Genomic DNA, 23,944 nt, shown 5'->3' on the forward strand with positions numbered 1-23,944 from the left:
GATCTCGACACTCTTCTGTCGGCCGCGGGGGAGAAATTGAACGAAAGGTTGGACGAACTGCACGAGGCGAGGCAGGGAAGAAGACGATATACTGATGATTGGCGTAAGTCCAAACAGGAAACTGAAGAAATCATCACGCAAATCATCGCGTTCTCCGAAGCACGAACTTTCTTCCTCTGTTAAAAAAATCTTCGATACAAATCATGAAAAAAAATATATAAATAACACACATCGTGAAAAAAAATAATCTTCGGTATATATAAATAACACACATCGTGAAAAAAAATTAAATTTCTCTAACACACACACTGAAAATTTCTCTTCGATATGACAACTGAAAAAATGAGTGAGCTCCAAGCATTAAAACAAATGCTAAATTTGTCATTCGAGTATGTAAAAATTCGGGAATTGGAAGTCGACAAATCTTACACGATAACTTCCGGTTCAATCGTTTCTACCCAGTATGGTCCCAAGGTACGCCTGTTGCTCAACGCACAATACAGTCTATTTTTACCAGATCGATACGCTAACATGTTATCGGACGAGAAGCTATCTATTTTAATCGAGAACAAAACTCGAATCGTGTACAAGGGGGCAAAAGAACTTCTTGGCAAGAAAACAAAGCACGTAATAGAATTTGTGTAGCGACTGTGGGGCCGTGAAAAAAAAATCTCAGAATATTTATATATAAATAACATACCGTAAAAAAACTACACGAGAAAAAATCTCAGAATATATATATAAATAACATACCGTGAAAATAACACATAGAGCATCAACATGAAGCCCAAGGGTGTTGTGTACCAGATACCATACTCCAATCTTAAAAATCTAGGTGCCCTCGATGGGTTACTCACCAAGAAACAACGCGAGAAGAAACGTTCTTGCTTGTCGAAAGGACACGGAATGAAATTACTTCTCAGCACACCTCAATTGAAAAGATTGCAGCGTTCGCGGAAACAGCAAAAGGTCGGAGGTTTCATATTCAGCATCCCGGCCATCCTGGCAGCATTGGGGGCTGTTGGAAGTTTGGCTGGCGGAAGTGCCGCCATCGCGAAAACCGTCATCGACTCGAAGAAGAACAAAGCCGATTTGGAAGAACAGAAACGTCACAACCTGGCCATGGAGAAGAAAAAAGGAAAAGGCGTGATGAGAAAGTTTAAAAAAAAGAAACAGAAGCACTCACCAACCGAGACATTGAATCTCTGATCGAACCGTTACAAATCAAATACTTCAGAGGAGTTTTCATGTCCGACTCGCTACCTTCAAGCGTTAAAAGAAGAGAATGCGGAGTAGTCAACTTGGACGGTCAAGAAAATCCGGGCACGCATTGGATATGTTACCACAAAAACGACAATGATAAAGCATTCGTTTTCGATTCTTTCGGAGGTGTTCCACCTACAAATTTAATTCATTATCTGAAAACGAACAAAACTTCTATATACTACAACGACGAACGCATTCAAAATTTCGGAGACGTGAACTGCGGTCATCTCTGTCTCTCCATGCTCGCGTTTCTCTCTAAAATAAATAACCCTACGATTGAGGATTTCCAGAAAGCATTGTGGAACCTCAAACAGCATCACTAGGATGGGTGTGTTCCATCTCACGAGCGAATCTTCAATCTTGAAACTCGCGCTGCACGACGACATCGTCTATCCTAAATCCGTGGCTCTGAGTGCATTCTACAGCATGTACCTCATACCCAATGTTACGCAGCACAACAACAAAATTAGCGTCGGAAGCGAACACATCGTCGTCACGCCAGGACAATACAATCTTTCCACTTTGCAAGCTCAGTTACCCAAAGGCACGTACCTTTCTCAAAATTCGGTCACGCATAGAGTGGAAATCCTATCGGCGACGGAGACCGTGGACCTGGGCACCATGGGAGAACTTTTAGGTTTCGAGAACGACACCAAACTCGAAGCCGGCATCAAGCACGTAGCAACCAACATTCCTAAATTCTTGGCCATAGAAACTCTGAACGTACACTGCAACGTGGCGGAAGGCATGATCACGAAATCCTCGGACGGATTGTTAGGAAGTCACAAGCAGACGGGAATCATAGCCACTTTCAAACCAAGTTCCGAGTTCATGGAACCGATCATCTACACGCCCTCTTCGCCGATCTATTTTCCAGTATGTCGCAACCGCATAGACGACATAGAGTTGGTGGTGACGAACGAGAAAGGAGACGTGGTGGATTTCGCAGGTGCCACTACGACGGCCATCGTGGAGATCAACGTATAATAAATAACACACATAGTGAAAAAAAAATGGAGCAAATCGAAAGTTACGAATTGCAATCTTTCCCCCCCAACCGTCGCACGTTCGCCAATCTCAACGAGGCCAACAGGGAGATCGAATACGACGTGGACGTAGGCGACGGGTTCATTCATCCTCACAGAGCGGACCTCTACCTTCAATTCGACGTGGTGAAGAAGGAAAGCGGAGACGCGTTTCCCGCAGCAGCAAACTTGATACTCGTGGACAACTTCGTGCCTCACCTGTTCTCGCAGGTGGAGGTGAGGAAACACAACACCGTCATCGACAGAATAGATTATCCAGGCATCACGTCGACGGCAGTGGGAACGTTGAAATTATCCAAAACAGACGCGGCATACTACCAGGCCGGGGGATTCGAAGCGGGGACCAAAATATCGACGAGAAGTCACACGGTGCTCTTTCCCATGCGTCTGCTGCCCGGTTTCTTCTCGGACTACAAGGAGATCATGTGGAAGGGGGGACTGAGAGTCACGTTTCGAAGAGCGGCCAACGACAACAACGCACTGATGCGATACACCAACTTGAACGCCGACGGCATGCCGATAGCCAACACATTACCCGAAGCAGCGAAATTCGTCATCCGGAGCATGGAATTGAGAATGCCGGTGGTGGAATACGAGACAAACTACGCCCTCAAGTACAAAGCGGAGATCTTGAAAAGTCCGCAGGTGCCGATTCACTTTCACGGTTACCAGTGCGTGCAGAAGATGGCGGCGGGAAGTCACATGGAATTCGACGTGACGACGCAGTTCAACAACATACAGTTCGACATGCCAGATTTCGTCGTGGTGCTCTTTCAGACCGGGCGCGATAACGATCAGGAAAAAGATTCCAGTAAATTCGACGACTGCAAGATCAAAAACATTTATCTCAAGAATGGACGCAACGAAGTGTTCCCGCGCGAGAATTACAACCTGGACATAACCAAAGATGATTACCTCAAACTTTACGAAGCTTACACAGCTTACAAACGCGTGACCGAGGGAAGTGTGGACATGTACTACACCCCCAGCGAATTCAAAATCCGCAGGCCGATGTTCGTCATCAACACCACAAAAAGAAAACAGGTGGTGGTCAACGATCAAACCAACATCAAGATAGTCTGCGAGTTCCACGACGCGCTGCCTGCCGATACTCTGTGCAGCGTCATCCTGATTGCAGAGAAGTCCTTCGCGTATGACGTGAAAAACGAGAGGGTCACAGAGCAGTTTTAAAAAATATCGCCAACAAGCAAGAATCGCTTTTCTACATTCCCAATTACAAAATTTTTTAATCTAAAAACACATCCAAAAGCACTCCAATAGGATGCAGAGTGTTTTTTAGGATCAAATCAAATTTCTTAAACAAATTGAGGGGGGGCTTGCTTGTAGTTGAGTAGTTATCATCAAAACCTATCCAACAAACCCACAATCATCATCCTAGCTCAATTAGGAGCCGAGAAAATCAATATCTTAGAAAACGTCTTAAGATAATTGTCTTAAGAAAATTTTCTTGACAGACCGGAAGTAACATCTTGACAGACCGGAAGTCAACTTTCTTAAAGATTAAGATATTTGTCTTAAGACGTTTTCCAAGACGTTGATTTTCTCGGCTCCTATGGGGCCTAGAACCATGTAACTTTGATCTATGTATATACCAGTACTTGCCCAACCCTGTGGCCGAGTGGTTAGCACATCGCGCTGCGACGCCAAGAGTCCCCCGGGTTCGAATCCCGGTCGAGCATGGTTGTTTGTGAATATCTATTCATCCATTTCATCACTCATCCCCAATCTTCGCAAATTAGCCAAAAAATACAAAACGCGAAGTAAAATAAACTAAATCAATAAATCAATTAATATACCACTACTTTTCCTACATGTTCACTCACCTTACAACCCACCCGATCAAAAAATAAAATTTACCCCCTGCGCGCATGCGCACATGTATAAATTTAAATATAAGCTCGATATTGAAACAAAATATTATTCCTGCAATTATTTGCAATCTTGGCCAGAGAGAGAGGAGGAGAAAAATAATATTTTGGACTGTAGGTCTAGGTCACCCGAACCGGACAACATTTGAGTTGGTATTTTTTTTTAAGTCCACTTTATGTGCAATAAAGCTAATCGCGACTAGACCTACAGAGTTTTAAAGTGTTATCCGAACCACTTGTGCCTCCAGCGAGTATCGAACCCTTGAATACAAACCTACCTACCACTGCGCCATGGAGAAGGCCCCCCCAGACGGCATATTTGCACTACAACAAGCAAAAATAAATTCATATCTGTGCATATGGGAAGTCCAATACATAGTTGGTAATGTGTGATGTGATCAGCACCAAACATTTAATTTTTATGTATGTCCGTGTTTGCCCCGACCCTGTGGCCGACTGGTTAGCACATCGCACTGCAACGCCAAGAGTCCCCCGGGTTCAAATCCCGGTCGGGCTTGGTTGTTTGTGAATGTCTATTCATCCATTTCATCACTCATCCCCAATCTTCGCAAATTAGCCAAAAAATACAAAACGCAAAGTAAAATAAACTAAATCAATAAATCAATCATTAAGTTCCGTGTGTTGCAATCATGAAATTAAATTTTAATTAATTTTTTTCCTATCCATCTCTCTCTCTCTCAAATCTATATAGCCTGTTCATATTTGGCATGTCGGCCATTTTCTTTACGTGGTAAAAAAAATCTCAAGCCACTTTTTTGCGAATGCTCGTTCTGTAGCCATAAGTATAATTGGATATAGTTGTCAGATTTTATTTAATTTGAGGTTTAATATCAATAAGCGTGCATAAAAACTAAATATTTTAAATAAATAAGATTCGAATAACTATGGACTTTCACTAGACTTTGCGATGGCGCAGCGGTAGCGTCGTTGCCTTGTAATCAAGGCTTCGATACCCCCACAAGTAGTTCTTAAAACTGTAGGTCCACCCCCGATTCGTCTTACTGTGCATAAAATGGACTTAAAACATCAAATCAATCAGTACTTCCACTAGCCTCTGCGATGGCGCAGCGATAACGTCGTTGTCTTGTAATCAAGAGTTCGATACCCGGTGGAGGTACAAGTGGTTCTTGAAACTGTAGGTCCACTTTCAAAAATCAACTCACAAAAGCAAAATTATACTTATAAATCAAAGCCAACTCATGCAAGCTAAGAAACAAAGTTACTTACTTTTGGAAAATACTGCAGAAATGCTCTTCACTATCGTTTAAAATAAAAACAGAACTTTCTACACCAGTGCTTTAAGTTTTATACGGTTTTCTAATAAGGTCAAAAGTGAAATGTTAGCCAACGCAACGTGGACCAATAGAAATCCGAGACAATCCCCTCTAGAAGATTCTTCCCCTACATTTCAGCCACATCATTTTGAATAATACATCGCATTGCATTACTGGTATCTATGCTGCTAACTGACGTCACTATATATACTTCCGTCATCCCAAGGCCTACATATTGTTGAATTTTGTGTTATTGCGTCAATGTTGATAGCACGCGAAATCCCCTTTCGCATTACAGGTATTTCAATGTAATAAATAAGCTTTAAAATTTCATTAGAGATAAGAGGACTTGCATCACTGGTATCTATGCTGCTAACTGACGTCACTATATACACTTCCGTCATCCCAAGGTCTACATATTGTTGAATTTGCGTTATTGCGTCAATGTTTATAGCACGGGGAAATTCCTTTCGCATTACAGATATTTCAATGTAATAAAAAGGCTTTAGAATTTCATTAGAGATAAGAGGATGCTATTTCGAAACCAACACAATGCAATTTCCTGCTCATTCTCATAACCTACTCCATATTTGAGTGAACACTCTTTTGTTCAACATCCGTCCGTCATTTGACAGACTTGACCGGGACTTGGAAAATTGCAATAAAATATATTCATCCTTCCCCCTTCACGCAGCACACTCGATTTCAAATATCGCTACAATACCAATTTTTACATCATGAGGAGAAAAATATCATAACAGGGGCTTAAAATATTATAGGAGAAGTTTTGTTAGGTTGTAGTTTGTTAGGTTGTAGTAGGGATTTCCTTAACAAAAAAATAAAATTTTGATTATCTCACACACACACACATTGTAGAAGATCACACCTGAGAGTTTTAATAACAAAACATTGTGGCAGATTACGCTGAGAGTGCAAGGTCGTGGTAGATTACACTGAGAGACCTTACAGTAAGAGGAGACAGCCTTATAGGAAAATATCGTAAGTCATTTCAAATATAGGTCAAAGAACGATGTTAGCAAAATTTGCAGAAGGTAAAAAAATAGCTTAAAAAAGTGATGGCGGAGCTTTTCTTCTGCCTAATTTTCTTTTATTGTAGGTTAGTTTACCCTGTAAAACGGATTACGCCGAGAGCAAAAAGCCTATTAGCAGGTTGTAGTAGATTACACTGAGAGGGGGGGGTCTTACAGTAAAAAAGAGGCGGCCTTATAGGAAAATGTCGTAAGTTATTTCAAATGTAGGTCAAAAGGCGAGGTAGCATAAGAGCAAAATTTGGAGAAGATAAAAAAAATAGTTTAAAAACTGATGCCAGAGCTTTTCTTCTGCCTAATTTTCTTTTATTGTAGGTTAGTTTACCCCGTAAAACGGATTACGCTAAGAGTAGAAGCCTATTAGCAGGTCGTAGTAGATTACACTGAGAGAAGAAAAAAAGAGGGGGGGGGCCTTACAGTAAAAAAAGCGGCCTTATAGGAAAATATCGTAAGTCATTTCAAATGTAAGTCAAAAAACGAGTTTAGCATAAAAAATAGCTTAAAAAGTGATGCCAGAGCTTTTTCTATCCATTTTTTCTCTCATTGTAGGTTAGGTTATAGCCAAAAACAAAAACCTTGGTGATTTTTCGAGTGAGGAGTTGGCAACACTGCTCATGCCTTACGAGAGAAATCCATTAAGGTGAGAAAAGTAGGTCAAAGGACGTGCCTAGAACGTTGGGTTTCACCTACTATGAGAAAACCTTTCTTTCACTAGATCAATGTAAATATTAATACAAGCGGTGATAATTTTAAAAGTGTTACTGTCGAGGAAATGTTGAAAACACTCCAGTTTTGAGAGGGTTTTTCATGGTTCCCATTTTGGCCCAGGCAAGGGGCTGTGTGATTGTGTACGGACGACGTTGGAGTTTCCAGGGATGTCTTCTTTTCATTTAAAGTTGTCTTTGAAAAGAAATTATCTACCCAAGTCGGCTACATTTTTATCAGTGGATAGCATCTGATTGCTTTTATCCATATCTACTCCATTAACCTCCAAAATATGTTCTATGTCCGAGTGGTGAACCTCCTCAATTACGTCAACTTCTTCTCCATTATTACTATCATCTTCGATAACGTCTTCACTTTCCGAACTGTCGTCAAGTCATTGCAGAATACATTGTTTATCCCTGGAAGTGATGGTTCGTATGCTTCTCCCTCCATGACACGAATAGGTGCTCGGGCTACAGATGTATCCCAGACCATAACAGCACAGAGCCTTTAACACTTGGAGGGAGAGGAGATAGGAAGGTACTGAGAACCATGCACCTGACTCACTAGATGGGGCTGCGTGGCATGCAACTATCCTGCGAGATCATTTCAAGTTGTACAGTGTCTCAGTGTACAGTCTTAGAAAAAAATACCTGGGCCACGGGACGTAGAATTTCGTAACGTCTTAAAGCCTGTTGTTTATGCAACCCAAATAACAAAATATTCGCTTAAGTTTGCCTGGTGATTCTGAGTTCTCGGGAAGGATTGAGCTTTGATAGCATGAGTCACATGACTCGTGCCCCAGCCACAACAAACAGCTGGGTGCTACGATGCCTCCAGAAGAAAATTCCAGGAACTGGTTTCTTGACAAGAGCTACTCCTAAGGAAATACTATTCTTTCAAGTGATATTAGAGTCATTGTCAAGAAGGTTCGCTGAAATGATGGTTCTCATCACAGACCACATGCCACACGTTAGTTGTTTAAGTCCAGTTCATGCACTGGACCTACAGATTAAAACGGGATCCGAACCAAATGCCACTCTATTTGGTATTGAATTCGGAAGCCTTTCATACCATGGCGAAGACGTTACCACTACGACATCAGAGAGGCAATGGAACCCCTTGAGAAAGAGATAAGCGAAAATTGCTACGTGACAAACCATATTTGCCCGTAAATTTTAAAAATAAGACAATATTTTGTACTGACAGTTTCGAACCGTGGGAGAGGCATATATTTTTTTGTACCATCGTCCATTTCACGAGTATATAATTCTTCCTCACCGACACGAGTAACGCGATTGGTAGAAGAAAAGCGAAGTAAAATAACTGAAACAGAAATAAAAGGAAAAAGCGAAATAAATTTTATTCATAATATTCTGCAGTCACTTGAGTTGTATTCACGCGATGCCATCTTTAAAGAAAGCCGTGGTCTCTTCCTTGTCTTTTTCGCTTTCTTTGTGCTCTTGCTTGCCCCGTCACGAAATGGTCTAAAACTAATTAATGCGACGTTAATTAAACAATCCAAACAACGAAACAATGCACAATCAACTGCACAAAACAACATTCCAAATGTTTTCGAATCGGAAAACAATTGAGATGCTGTAAAATGACTTATGCAGTAATAAAGTGGGAATTCGGTACCGTATAGAATTAAATCGGTGGAGATGTTCGATTTGATTGGATGTTTGTTATTTAGATTTGCTATTCTTTCACTTTTGGCAAATAGCGACGATGAAGATGAGTGATGCTACGATGAAATTGATGAAGGGACACTTACCAAGGACACCCACGCCCAAGTCGAGATTCTAACCAAGGACCCATGGCATCGTAGCGCGCTGTGCTAACCACTCCTCCATGGAGTGGACATTATAGCATATTTTGTGTGCTCAATTGGGATCAATCAATCGAATGAATAGGCATATTATATGATTAATAAATTCATATCATAATACCACGTCATATTATTCGGCACGAAGTAACATCAGAGACATTCAATCTTGCATTTTTGCCTTTCAACTAATTCCTTGAATTCAGGTTAATCACAACAATAAGATAAATTATGAAGCAAATTATAGTTATTACGAATTACCTGACAGAAACAACATTAAGCAGGCTCGATGGTCAAGTTCATTAAGTGATTGACATTCGATATCGTCGCCAAAGATCCCGGGTTTGAGTACCGTCCTTGTCGGGGGTGTTTGACTATTTCGTCATCAATTTCATGTACTGGTCACTCGTCCTTATCGTCGCGATCATCGAACAGGGAATAAAAATTATAAAAATAAATACGATGGAAGAGTACTTATTTCATCTCTCACGAAATCTCCTACAAAACCGGAATATATAAAATACATGTATATTCATTCACATACATTTTCGATTTCTATATTTAACTAATCGAGACCGAGAACGGGAGAGCAATTTTCAATTGGACAAACCGAGAGACGGAGACACTGTCAAGTCTCGTTTCTTCTTGGCACCTCCGTAATCGAGTTGTTCTGTTTGTCATTAGCTTTGTATTGGCAATTATTGTCATTATTCTTCCCCTGCAGGTAAAACATAACGATGAATTATGATGAAATGAAGCAGATAAAAGGGCAAGAACAAGAAAGTCATGCCTGTTCGGGACTCCAACCCAGAACCTTATGTAACGAGATTTGAAATTCTGGAGAAGGCGTCCGTGTTTCGCTTGGTTTTCTCTTTCCTCTACTTCTCTTATATTATCATACATGTATAATAAAAATGGATATGATACGATATGTTGCGATTCATAATTGTGCTGGTTAGATGCTACAGATGTGAACTCCAAACTGCAATATATTATTCCCTTTTGTTTCGTATCTGGTTGAACATTAAATTTTCTTACACTGTGACAATTTCTTTCTTAGTTTTGGTTTGGTGCACAGATAAGCTAATCTGGACTGGACCTTCAGTTTAAAGTGGGATACTAACCACTATGTGCATCCACCGTGTATCAAACCCGGGATCCACTGATTACAAGGCGACGACGTTATCACTACGCCATTGAGGAGGCTCCGTGACAAAATGTTATGCACTCGATCTCTACCATAATTTATTTCAGCATTTACATTTTCGTTTTCTTCTTCTTTTTTCCTTTTGTTAACTACTCTTATACGACTCTTTTTGCGTGAACGAATTTCTTCTTGTTTCAGGAAAAAATAATACATGCAGGCTGTATAAAAATCCCCCGTTCAAATAGATAAAACGTTCACTCTCGAGAACTAATTTACATGTTTATCACTAACGTAACCATTAGGAAGGAAACTATTGAAATGGTAACTGATATAACTGCAGATGAAACAATACTTACAGCCACTAACGAAATATCTATTCTTGTGTAGCCTCACAGACAACAAGTATCTGGTGAGTCATTCACTCTTGCTGACTACGGGTGAAGGTCACTGAAGTAAAGGATGGTGGCAAGCAAGCAGGTGTCTGCTCCATTAAAGACGAGGTCACGTGTTCCAGTTATCAATGGCGTACGAAATAAGGAGGAACACAGCTATCTGACGTATATTTTGGTCCCGTCATTGCAGGTAGAACACTTTATCGTCGTGGCCTTGAAGTTCCCTCGGGGCACTCCTACGTAAAGGTTTCTCAGCTAGAAGGATATCTTCCCCATTGAGTGGAGGAAAAGTGGGTGCGTATAGAGGTCCTTCAACTTTCGTATTCTTTTTCATTTCAGAACCCGTGCTGTATCGTCGACTTAATCCAATCTATCCGATGTAGGTTTTAGGTTCTGTTTGTGTTCGGTTATTTCACGTTGTCTTCCTGCTTATGTTATTCGCGACGAAGGTTCTGGATTCGATAATCTGGACAATAACGGGATTGTGTTGGTTGCTTGATTTGGTGTCTTAAGTCCACTTTATGTCCTGTTAGGGTAATCGTGAATGGACCTACAGTTTAAAGGGGGATCCGAACCACTATGTTCCTCCACCGAGTATCGAACCCGGGATCCCTTAATTACAAGGCGCCCACAATCCCACTGCGCCATCGGGGATTGTGTTCAAAACGAATGAATCAAATTTGAGTGATATGATATGCAACCATTGGAAGACTATTGAAAGAAAAGCTATGGGAACCTGCCAGTTTTTCTACTGCAGACAGAAAACCATAAACATGGAAGAGAAGCTTATATTCTACGAAACCTGACGCTATGTGCTCGAATACTGGCTAAATATAATCCATAGAGGCATAGCAACGTTAAACAACCTCTTATATGATACATATAGGTTTCAAAAGGTCAAAATACAAAGATTGTGTGCTCCTCACTGATGGCGTAGTGTAAGGCCTTATAATCAAGGGGTCTCGGGTACGATACCAGGTGATCGCACATAGTGGTTCGGATCCCACTTTAAACTGTATGCAGTTCAGATTAGTCTATCTGTGCCGGTGACTCAGTCGGTAATGCGTCTGACTACGATGCTATAGGCCCCGGGTTCGATCCCCGGCCGGTTCAAGCCCGGGAACTTTTCTAACGTTGGAAGCGGCCCCGGCACCCACCAAGCGTCGAATGACATGGGTACCTGGGGGAAACCCTGGGGGTAAAGGCGGTCAGGGGCGTGATGCTGATCACATCACCCCCACTCACGAACGAATCAAGAAAGTGTGGGGCGTTACCCCCACACCCCTTTATACGCCTTCATGGCATAGCGCTAAGCACAGGTGAGAACTTTACCTTTTATTTTTTGCATAAAGTGGACTTACAACAAAATTTAAACTTACGATAAAGATTATGATAAGGTATTAAAGAATTGGGTCTAACACATTTTTTTATTGTTTACCAATGACATTGTTAACTAATATTCTTAATTTCAGTTTCAAGATGAAATCGGCTACGAAATAAAAGGAGTGGGTTCATATTTCTGTTACGAAATTCCACTTTTGTAGTAGACCTGTGCCACACTAAGATGTGACATAATAAACAAATCTGAGACACTTTCAAAGTATTAAATTGCTATCTACGTATTTGGGAACAATCTTTCAATATAATACTTTTTTTGGACGCGTCAAATGATAGTATTTAATTCCTGTTTTAGCAGCTTTAAGAAACCTGATTTGGGGGGGGGGGTTACAAATGCCCTTTCTGCTCCCGTCAAGTTACGCCTATGACAAACAGGAATTCAAAGTAAAAGACTGTCCCGACTAAATCGGGAGACACGTCTGATAGATTTACAATTGGGAAAATCATAATTAAGCGTGTAGTTGAAAACAACCTATTTTCATATATTGCATGCAGCTCTACTTTTTCTGCAATGTGGATCAAGAACTGGGGACGTGGAGAAACACAACACTCCACGTAACCAATAGTCACGTGACCCTCTTTGCTTTCCTGTCATGTTGACCTTCGCGTGGAACACATTTCTCGGTGTTAAGACAGGCAAAATCACCCGATCATCGAAGGGTGCAATATGTGTTGCCTACCCTCCTGCATTACTTGCTCCTATTAAAGCCTTATGGGGAAGAACTTTTTTCCATGACTGTACAGTGACTAAAGGGGGCCGTGTCATCACTTCGGTTTGAAATCCTTGTGTAGATTATGGCCTGTAGCTTTCGCTTGGATTTGAAAGTAGAGAGAGAGTATAAAAAGTATTACCATTACGTTTTACTGTAAAAGACAAAACATACTTTGCAGCCCTAATAAAATTGGAATTCAATTTTGTCCCTTGAATTGAACAGAAAATGTCAATTGTGCTGTGCTATGAACTGACTCTCTTCTTGATACCAGTCTACAGTTATTATTGGGTTAACAATAGTTTGTGCATTATTTACATCCGAGGAGACAAACACCATCGTCGTTGCAATATGTTTTTTTTCCGTTCGGGGAGACACACTCACTTTTATCGAAACTGAAGTTATTTAATACAATCGAACAAAAGTTCTGTGTGTTACTTGCGTAGGCAGGAATGGTTCACCTGCAACATGTTACTGCGAACATCTAAAATCTAACACAATAAAGCTCTATTTGCATGAACAAAAGCTCAGAAAATACATATTTTTTTAAATATTATCATCCACGTTAGCAAATTTTATCTTCTTTGCAACCGGTAGTTGCTTTCGTCATTATTATCAAATAACCCACGTAGCACTTCAACTAATAATAAATACCTGTATTGTATCTGCTGAGTGTGATTTTATTCATGTACTAATTTTTACTATGGCCAGTACTTGAGATTAATTCCGTCTTTGAATATTAAATACAGTACTCTACATGAATTTTCCTAAAACGATTTCAAAATCTTTGCAATTTAGCGTCGAACGGTCGGTAACATCACAGGTATATTTGTAGTAAGGTGAACCAAAGGTTACCATAGTTAAGCTTGTAGGACAATTTAGAAACCTGCAATGAGAAATAAATTTTTGAAATTAAAAGAAATAACTCCTATAACCTAATTAACAACGTGTATCAAATAGATATTTTGTAAAATTGCTTTTAGCTTTTATTTAAAAAAGGGAATTACAGAACCGTTAAATATGGGTCAACTTTGGAACAGGGATAAAAGAAATGGCAGACGGAGACACACACTCCGGCCTGAATTCGAACCCGTGACCCCTGGCGTCGTAGCGGCTGTCCTACCCACTCCTCCACGAAGGTCGACTATTTGTTGTTACTTTATACAATGCATATCAACAATTAAAAGTTTGAGAACAATGATTTTCTCTAGCAAATTGTATAAACGTTAATAAACATGAATAAATATGTTTTCTTGAGCACAGGGATGTCGGTAACTCCGCTTTGTTTATTTTAGGTCGGTAAGTGTCACAGGTTGAGTCGTGGTCTCTTCATCGATTTCATCATTATTACTCATTCTCATCGTCATGATTAGACAAAATTACCAGAAAAGCGAAGAAAAATAAACCGAATCAGCCACCATAGGAACTCTCTTCTGGACCACGTTTTAAAACAAATATAGGTATCCTCGAACCTTTCTTTTTATTGAGCACTGACTTTTCTACGTTACGCTGATATCAATGTAATACTCGACTTTTATTTGCAGCTTCCAGAATTACCATACTTGGATCTGGGTCATTGATACTTATATATAAGGCTAAAGAAAGCGGATTCGAACCCCGTGACTTTAATGACACGTCCAGTGCACTATATTAGTTTGATAGTAAATTCAACAGCGCGCTTCCCATTACAAAAGATAGTGACGTAGTATAAAATAAACATACCCGTCACAAAAGTGGGGCGTTCACCCCGCACCCCCTATACGCCTTCATTGCGTGGTGCTAAGCACAGGGGAACACTTTACTTTACTTTTTTACCCGTCACAAAAAAGATGGTAGCACAGCATAAGAAAATGTACTTTGTTACACTACCCAGGGTGCGATTTGTGATCCCCACTCAAATGTACAGTGTCTCTTAAAAGTTTTAGGACAACGACATTTTAAACTAGGCACCCCAATTTACACAAGGCGTTGGTGGGTTGCGTGTAGAGTTAGGCTGAATTTCAGGGTTGCCACATGCACAATAGATATTTGTGAAATACGCGAAAGAAATGAAAATAAGTATTATTGTATAAAATTATTAAAAATATCAATATTATATCGCAAATGACGAAATTCTTACTAAGAGAAAAAAACTAGGTTTTCTAGTTTTTCATCGCTGATGAGCCTAAGGAAAGGATAACAGGTTAGAGGAGACGAAAGGCGACAAAGGAGAGGAGAAAGAGCATGCGAAAGGAGAAGAGGAAAAGTAGAGGAGAGAAAAAGAGAGAATAGACGATGAGAGTAGAAGTAGTGAGAAGAAAGGAAAAATCGAGGAGAGATGAGGAAAATGGAGCAAAGAAAAGAGGAGGAAACCGAGAGGAAAGGATAGGAGGAGAGGAGACGAGAGTAGAGTAAAAAAGAGTAAAAGGGAAGAATGAAAAGAAGAGGAGAAGAGTGAAGTGGAGTCGGAAATCTAGACAGGAAAGGAGATAAGAGGAGTGGAGAAGAGTGGGATGATACAAGATGCGAGAAAAATAGAGAAGGTGATATGAGATAAAAGCAGAGGAGAAGGAGGGGAGAGAAGAATAAGAAGGAGAAGAGAAAATAGAAGAGAATGGAAACGAAAGGAGAGAAGAGGTAGTTGGAGAAAATATCGTCTCGGCGTCAAGAAGTGATGCATTGATCAAATTATCGATATGATAACGGTTTGAAATATATTGGAGAATGTATTAGATCGGTGCCATATGCCTTTTGGCTGAGTTCAGAGCAAGATGAAATCTTTCACGTAAGATCATTGATTTTTCCTGCGATTATACCACTAAAAACATGAATGTAATTTTAATATTTATAAGAATTATCCAATTTTTCTCGATTTCTCGTTTCATTGAAATGAGGATGTTGTAATTTAATATTTTCCCTCCCCCCATCGTTAATTCCAAACTGAATTATTCCGTTTCACACAGGGTGGACAATGAACGCAATAAGATATGTCTAAAACTTACGAAAATTTTCTGCCAGCGGAGGAGTTTGTACCTACGACCATCAGGTTGCCAATCCTTAACGATAACCACTACCCAAAAGTTTTCGCTACCGATAACAGGTAGAAGGAGCTGACCAATGTGAAATGTAGATGCAACTATCCTCCTACATGTAATGTGCAAGGAATACGTGTTTGTAACAAAGACAACTAAGGTAGAACGAATCGGCGAAAACATTTAACGGAGAATTACACGTGTTGAAAACTTTTCATTCGATATTTGCGTAGGTATCCTTGCATTGATCTCGAGTGGGAAAAGGGGTAAAATTAGTATATCCTGAATTGCCACAAATATAAAGAGTTATTTCATTAATATTTAACAATGTCTTTAAAGCAGGACAGAATTATCGTTAGAGTATCATAATTCAGGACCGATAATAATTCTACCTAAACACTAGAGAATTGCTTCTCAACCTTCGTGAAACCATGTCACGGTATTCTTTTTAAGTCAAAGCCCTTAGCCGAAGAATTTTCCTCGTAAATCTTTACAGTATTGAAGATTTCATGCATGAATTAACATGTACCTATGAAATTAAATATTGATAAATAAATTCTAGCATAATCATAAGAGTAATAATAGTTTGATTACGTGTGTAGGATTGTTGACAAATATAACAATATGGAAGACAAAGTGGTAATGTCGTCTCCTTGTAATTAAGTGATCCCGGGTTCGATAATCGGGGAGGCACCGGACAGATCCAGTTCTGATTAGTCTATTTGTGCATAAAATGGACTTAAAAAACGAAAACTCACAACTCAAATATAATATTGGGATTATGATAGTTGTCAACCAGTTTCAGCAGAACATTTCACAGCTCAGTATAGTTGATACGAGGGCACGGTATCGGGTCGCGGCCCGGTGGTTGATAAACAATGCACTAGAGTACTTTACCATGTTGACTAATATAGTTTGGACTAAAGTGCCTCAATAAGCTGACTTTTTCAAATAAAAGCAGTCAGGTAAATGGCCAAAACATGGCCTCTTTTCACGATGTTGAAGGCAAATTACAGCCGATAGATAACTGCATCAAAAAACTTGATAAAGCGAAAATGAACGTTGTGCTTAAATCTTAAAACATTGTTAAAACATTGTACATATCGATACTTTATTATATCAACAAATTAGAGGATCAAACATAATGCAGGTTGGGCTCTCTTCTAGAGTCTAAATACAGCTCGTTGGAATGAAGCATTCGCTGCGCATGCGCGAACAACAAACTGAAGCAACTCGATGCAGGGTATTGAAAAAACGGCACAGTCCGAGAGGCACGTAAGCAACACGCGACACGTGCATCTTGCCCTGTCTCTTCGGTTCGAAAGGTTGCATTGATTACTAAGTGTTGCGTGTTTCGTGTTGCGTGTCGCGTGTTTCTATGGTGTGAATTCTCCCTAACTTATCAGCTAAGACGGGTACGGAACAAATTTGAACTATGAATAAGTCATGTGATTTTTAAGTAAAATATTATTTTAAATAAAAATTCTGGATGAGCTGGATACAATACATCTCTGATTTTCACTTCAGAAGTGACTGATCCAGTGATTATGTCTTTTATTTCGTTCAAACTTGACATTTGCCAAATACTCAGCATTGAAGACATTCCAACATCATGAGCAGCGGAAGGATTGGTTCTCTTGTTCCCTGTAATTGTTAACTTTTTAGAATCAAAATCAGGGTATGGTAGGTGAGATGAGAATCACTGGCACAAGAACTGAAAGCCCTTGCTTATCCCTTGATTAGGTATGCCAAAAATCCACTTCTCTGCCATCCCCCACAACTCTTCATGGAGCGCACCACGGCTCAGTCGTCATATCTGACTAGGTCAGAGACCAAAACGTTTCCGATCGTGTTATTGTGGTTTGAATTGTTTGTTTTAGTCTACTATACATGAATAGGCTAACCGAGACTGGACCTACAGTTTAAAATGGACTCCAAAACCACCGTATAATGTGCCTCCACCTAGTCCCCTTGATTAGATTAGCGTTTTATTCTTAAATAACTCTATTGGACAAAGTCAACATGTTCTTTGGAGATCAGACCAAACATATCTCCTGCACACAGGTGACACTATACCATTTCATATAAAGAACTGCATGCAATGATAAAAGCAATTGAACCATAAATGAATTTTTTTTTTAAAAAAAATGTAACGAGTCCAGTTCTATAGAAGATATATTTATTTTTATAGAAGTGATATACTGCAAAACATCACGCAAAAGGTTCTTCCGTGAGTTCCACGCTTGCAAAACAAGATGGGGAAAATAACGTATTTTTTCTGAATTTTTGTTTCTCGTTTTCCGTTTTCTCATCGAATGAAAATTAGTACAGCAAAGAAAGAACTGTCAGGGGAAGAAAATAGGAAAAGGCAGAGAGAACGGGAAAAGGCTACCTTGTGTCAGTCTACTTTCATGAAAAATTTTCTGAAACGTTCGAAATCAGGTGAGTTTGAAATCATTGAAAAACGGTCTACTTCTAGCGAATCATTTTTGTACACTTTTCCCGAACAGTATCATAGTGAAAATATTCTTTGCGATTCGAGTTTCTAAACTAGAGATATTGAGACTTGAATTTTGGATAACATTAGTTATGTCAAATTTAGTGTTGTTTTTGCCTTTGCTTCTCTCCTGGCTTTTTCTTTTAAAATCACAATAAAATATTGCTGCAAAAATTGGACATTTCTTGGTAAAACTACGTATAGTATTGGGTGCGGCTAACAACAACAAAACGAAACGTAAGTTATTTAACCAACCTTTCGTCCATGAAGTTTAGTTATTGAGAGACAATGAGAACACGTAACATTTCGCCCCTGAGAAAAAAGTTAACTGAATCATACGTTTTGGCCGGTATTTGAGTGAAGTGGTCGTGCCTAATTCTATAATTTAACCCATTTCTCATACTTCCGGTCGTCTTGATGAATCTAAAATCAAGAAACAAATTCTCTTTTATCGTCCTCCCCAACAAAACCAAATATTTGGATTAGACATGTAATTATACTGTTCGGAACTCTGAAGCTCCCGATTTCTTCTTTGTGGCTTCTAGTTTTCTTTAATGTTGGTATGTATACTTAGACCAAAAATCTTAATTTTCAGGGTTCACACTGTAGCTAATGGGTAAGAAGTTTGCAAAAATTTTAATGCATTTCTTTAACTTCTCTTCTCAGGGGCAACAGGTTATGTGTTTTGATTGTCTCTCAATAACTTAAGGTTTAATAAATGTGCAGAAGTGTTAATATTTCACATTGCATTGATAGATTCAGATCGTACGGCCCTCGTAGGCTTCTTTCGTAAACTTAACTAACCTTGGTATTTTTAACATGCACAAACATTTCAGTACAAATAGAAGAAAATTAAATAAACCTTACGGCACCGGCGCCACAAGAGAAAGGTAGATTTCGTCTGCCTAGAGTGTAAGGTGGATGGTAATATTTTGGAAAGGAGGACAGACATCAATTATCCATCAAAAGTTAACTTTATACTTTCGTCTTTCGGAACACACATTGATAAAATCCTCGTATCATGTACTAGGTTTTATTATAACCAATTCAAAAAAATTAACAATATTGAAGCATTAATTATATTATTTAATTATTAACTATTAATAATTAAATGTTAATAGTTTCGTTAGAAGCATATAGTAATATGGCTGTATAATATGGGATCATTTTCACTAATGCTGTATATTCCAAAAAGTTCTTACGTTAATTATACTGTATTATTAAACTTATAAGAATATCGTCATACAGATACTACATATAAAATGCTAGAAAAAATATAGTATAATACATTCTACTAGAAGATAAATCCACAAGCAAATTTTATTGTACAAAACCATCAATGGATCAACGGAAAAGCAAGAAACTTGAAAAAATTTATCGAAATTCAATGTTAACAAAAATAGGTTACGCAAAAATACGTTTGCTTTTGCACTTACTTCACTTTTGCAGTAAATTGTACATTAGTCACGTCAATTGGTAAAGGTATTGCAATATATAAAAGACGGTGTGAACTGTGTAATCGATTTTCATTCTGTATAAGTACGGGGGGGGGGGGCTGTTTTGCTTATCGTACCCCTTGTTTACGAATCCTGAAATCGTCAGTGGATTTCAAGATGGCCACCAAGTTCGCAACACAACTGAGATAGTTTTGGTCTGTACTATGTCATGTACTGGGACGTTTGATGCTTATTTTCCTTAGTTTTAGATGGGTATTCTCACACATATTACAACTTGGATTTGATGTTTTTTTTTATTATTTTAAACTTGGATCAGACTGTACATTTACTTAAATATCTTCTTGTAATTACTATTTGGAAGTGTTAGTTATTTATGTTAAAGGTTTTCGTTTCACAGTTTATCCTTCTTTCTTGTTGTTTCTGAAACGAAAGATGAAAATAACGCAAATTCCAGCGATTTTATTGTACAAATTCAAAATCGTACGTAATGTAGCTGAAAATGCTCGGAACACCAAAGAATCATTTGGCCAGGAGACCATGAAACTACCCACGTTGAATGTTTGAAAAATTGTCAATGGCTTATACCCTTCTGCGATTGACGACACCAATTCAGAGCCATTCATTATTGAAGCACTCCGGCACAAACAACTCTAGAGGACGGAGGAGAACTAAACGTTGACTTTTCAATACTTGTTTGGCGTTTGCACTGTAGATCAAAAAAGGTTGAAAAAGATTGCCACACAAACTGAACGAGGCATGTGAATTTATAAAGCCTGATCTGCATCTCTTTTGCGCAACAAAAAACGATACTTTTCTTCATCGCGTGATGCAAATTGCATCTACATGACATTTGGCGGTGTTCTGTGCAAAGGCTAGACAGAAGTGAAGCAAAAAAACACTTCCCCAAATGAAATAAAAAATAAAAAAGTTGCCTTTTTATGTGATGGAAATCATCTACTACAAATACTTGAATCCTGATTAATTACAATCCAAACGCAGCAGAGAGGTATGCTGAATAGTGATTCACAATCCAAAGGTCTACCTCGTCCAGCTTACTGAGCACACATATCTGGCACTGACTTCCACTTTTTCAAGCATTTCAACAATTTCATGAAATAAAATGTTTTTGCAACCCAAGCAGCAGTTCTCACTGTACTCCAGAATCATGCCGCCGGAATAAAGATATTTATTTCTTGCTGTCAAAAATGCCTAGATTTTAATGGTTCTCATTTCGATTATTCTAAACTGAGTTATGAACAGCAATTGTTTTACATCAACCTAACATACACATATCATTACTTGTTTATAGAAACAACGTACATACTAAAAATATTCGACAATCTGTAGTGTATCGCTATATATGTACAAGGTAGAAAGTGTCGTTTTCCGAGGTCTTTTAGAGTCCAAAGGAGAACTTGTTTACTTGTTTATTTGCTCTTTTAATTCTTTGAACTTCTACAGAGGATTAAACATCCAATTACAGAAGGTGTAGACTGCGTTTAGAAAATACAGTATATATAACATGGAAATGTACTCACACACACACAACACATTATAACACATGTAGCACTGGGAACATATGTACACTTATCTACATACTCAACAAGCACAACGTGCCGGACCCTGTGGTCGAGTGGTTAGCACATCGTGCTGCGACGCCAAGGGTCCCGGGTTCGAATCCCGCTCGGGCTTGATTGTTTGTGAATGTCCATTCACCAATTTCATCATTTCATCACTCATCCCCATCTTCGCAAATTAGCCAAGAGGCACAAATCGAGAAGTAAAATAAACTAAATCAATCAAATCAATCAATCAACAAGCACAACGTATATAATTGGAAAAGTTGCCCGTCATGATGTTCATTTTATATACTGTTGGTAGAGTTCCTGGAACGAGGCACAAGAATCAACGCCCAAGTGTATTGCGAAAACTTGACGAAATTGCGACGAGCAATTCAAAACAGTCGACGTGGCATGTTGAGTTCTGGCATTGTTCTCTTGCATGATAACGCTTGCCCGCATACTGCTGCTCGAACAAACGACGTTTTCCAACATTTTCATTGGGAATAAATTGTTTGACCACCCTCCTTACATCCCAGATGTGGCCCCTAGCGATTATCACCTCTTTCCACAAATGAAGAAGTGGCTAGGGGCACAGCGCTTCAACAATGAGCTCAAGGACAGTGTTACTGCATGGCTGAATGCACAGGCGGTAGATTTCTTTGACATGGATATTGTAAATCTTGCTCGCCGATATGGTAAGTGTTTCAACAAAAACGGTGCTTATGTACAAGAAAGCTTAGAGTTGTTTCTTTCAGTTGTATATAATAAAAAGTATCACAATGTCCTGGTGTTTCTTTTATACCCAAACGGAAGTTACTTTCCGAATGACCCTCGTACACTGTGAAAATTTGTCGACGTTGTATGGCATACCTGTAAAGTTGTGTTGATTTTCCATAAAAATTCAAGCCAAGTTGGTAACCGAGCGCGTTATGTACTATCTCGACAGCGAAGTCCCCGGGTTCGAGTTTCTGCCTAGGCTTGGGTGTTCTTCGCGAGTAGCTCTTCATCAATTTAATCATAGCTATTAATCTCAAAAGTCGAAAGAGATCTACGCAAAATAACGCATATGGAAATACGAACATAAAAATTCAAGTATCTTGTATGCAAACACAATTAAATCTACGTATGAGATTACATGCAATGGCACGCGCAAATTAGCACAAACTTACCTCTTTCCTAATGCGAGAACAACAATGACGGTGAAGTTTCCTGTAATGCTGAGAAAAGCAGCGAGTGTGTAGATGAAAATGAGAAAGTTCTGGACCGGTGGATCAACGACCTCCAATGAAGGGTAATCCAAAGCAAGGCTTCCGTTTCCCTTCAAATTCACTCCCGACGGAAATGATGAATTCACTGTCTCCATCATTACATCTGAAAGAAAAAAAAACAGAATTTAACATTATATAAACCAGCATTAAAACGGAACAAACAAATAAAGTGTGTGGGAGTGTTGATATCAATATATTTTCTAGAGAGCGAATTGAGATAGTCCAACTACGTAGGATATAATGCACCCCGTTCCCTGCACTATTTTGGAACTTTTATTGGCTATAAAATAATTAATTCTTTAAGAGTATAATATTGTTCTTAATGGTGATATTTGATTGGTTGAGGTACATTTGTTGTATGCTTCGACATACATATCTCTACATTAAATTTCTAAGCAAAAATATTAGGGAAAACTGTCGCCCTTACTCCCCGTGTGCACGCCTATGATGTAACAATGAAGATCAATGATGACTCGAAGAGATAGCAATGGCGTATACATGATACACATACCCCTGACCATGGTCCGAAACTAGGTCTTCTGATTTTGTAGCTGGTCATAATCACACGGCGGGAATGGAATGCTTTGAAAGAAAATCTGTTAAGTAGGAAACAACATCGTACGGTGCATAAAAAACCGTGTTTCGGTTCTCTATTAAAAATAATAAAATTCAATTAAATCTCCAAGGCGAAACAGATCTTTGAGAGACTTGGCCTGCGAAGTTTTATTACATTCGGTGCGGCGAAGTCATCACGTCCCATCTGGTTTCGAGAGCGCAATTTACTTCCGTATTGCTTTCAAGTAGCTCTCCACTTGTTGGAGCACCAGGGATCGAACCTGAAACCTCTCGTAACAAAGGCGAGAGCGTAATGATTGGGAATCTTTATACATCCAGTGCCATCATATATTCAGTTTTGCAAATGAAAATAAGATTGATTTTATGAAATTAGATGTGGGCATGACATTTCCTACACAGGACAGTCCTTTGTTTTTTTTTGTTTTTTTAGGGTTATGTCCTGCGGTCTGCGATGCTACTCCAAGAAACGAAATATGTCATATTTTTTAATAGCGTCCTGCAAATCATCCAGACAAAATGTTTACCTCTGTGAAACTGTTAGTGCCTTTTAAATTAGTAGTATTGTTAGTTTGAAAAAAAATGCTTGTAGATGTAAAAATTTTCCCGCTTGCTTCGTTCGCGACCTTAGTCTTGCTGTAAAGCTTATTATTATTAGACGAACATATTGTATGGTGTCTGTTCATGATATGATGCAAGGTTCCGAGTGATGACTAAAAGTATATATTTTCAGTATTGATTAATATTTTAATATTATCTCACAATGTATGGCCAATTTTAAATATTTACAGCCGGTATGCCATACAGGCTCATACCGGGACAATTCGATCACTGTGCACATAGACACACAC

At 39.1% G+C, this 23,944-nt stretch overlaps 1 protein-coding gene across 1 annotated transcript in view; it reads right to left on the reverse strand.

Moving 5' to 3' along the window:
• The window catches only part of LOC145995094 (RYamide receptor-like), a 320,260-nt gene extending 297,219 nt beyond the window's left edge, over positions 1-23,041 (reverse strand). Inside the window, exons 1-2 of the mRNA XM_083131628.1 lie at positions 23,032-23,041; positions 22,422-22,623 (exon numbers count right to left, since the gene is read on the reverse strand). Coding sequence (XP_082987754.1) covers positions 22,422-22,623; positions 23,032-23,041 — 212 coding nt within the window. The remainder of the gene's footprint in view (positions 1-22,421; positions 22,624-23,031) is intronic.
• Positions 23,042-23,944: the final 903 nt, after the last annotated feature.

The sequence above is a fragment of the Lepisma saccharinum genome, chromosome 11, assembly GCF_977018435.1.
Source record: "Lepisma saccharinum chromosome 11, izLepSacc3.1, whole genome shotgun sequence".
In the NCBI taxonomy this organism is placed as follows: Eukaryota; Metazoa; Arthropoda; class Insecta; order Zygentoma; family Lepismatidae; genus Lepisma; species Lepisma saccharinum.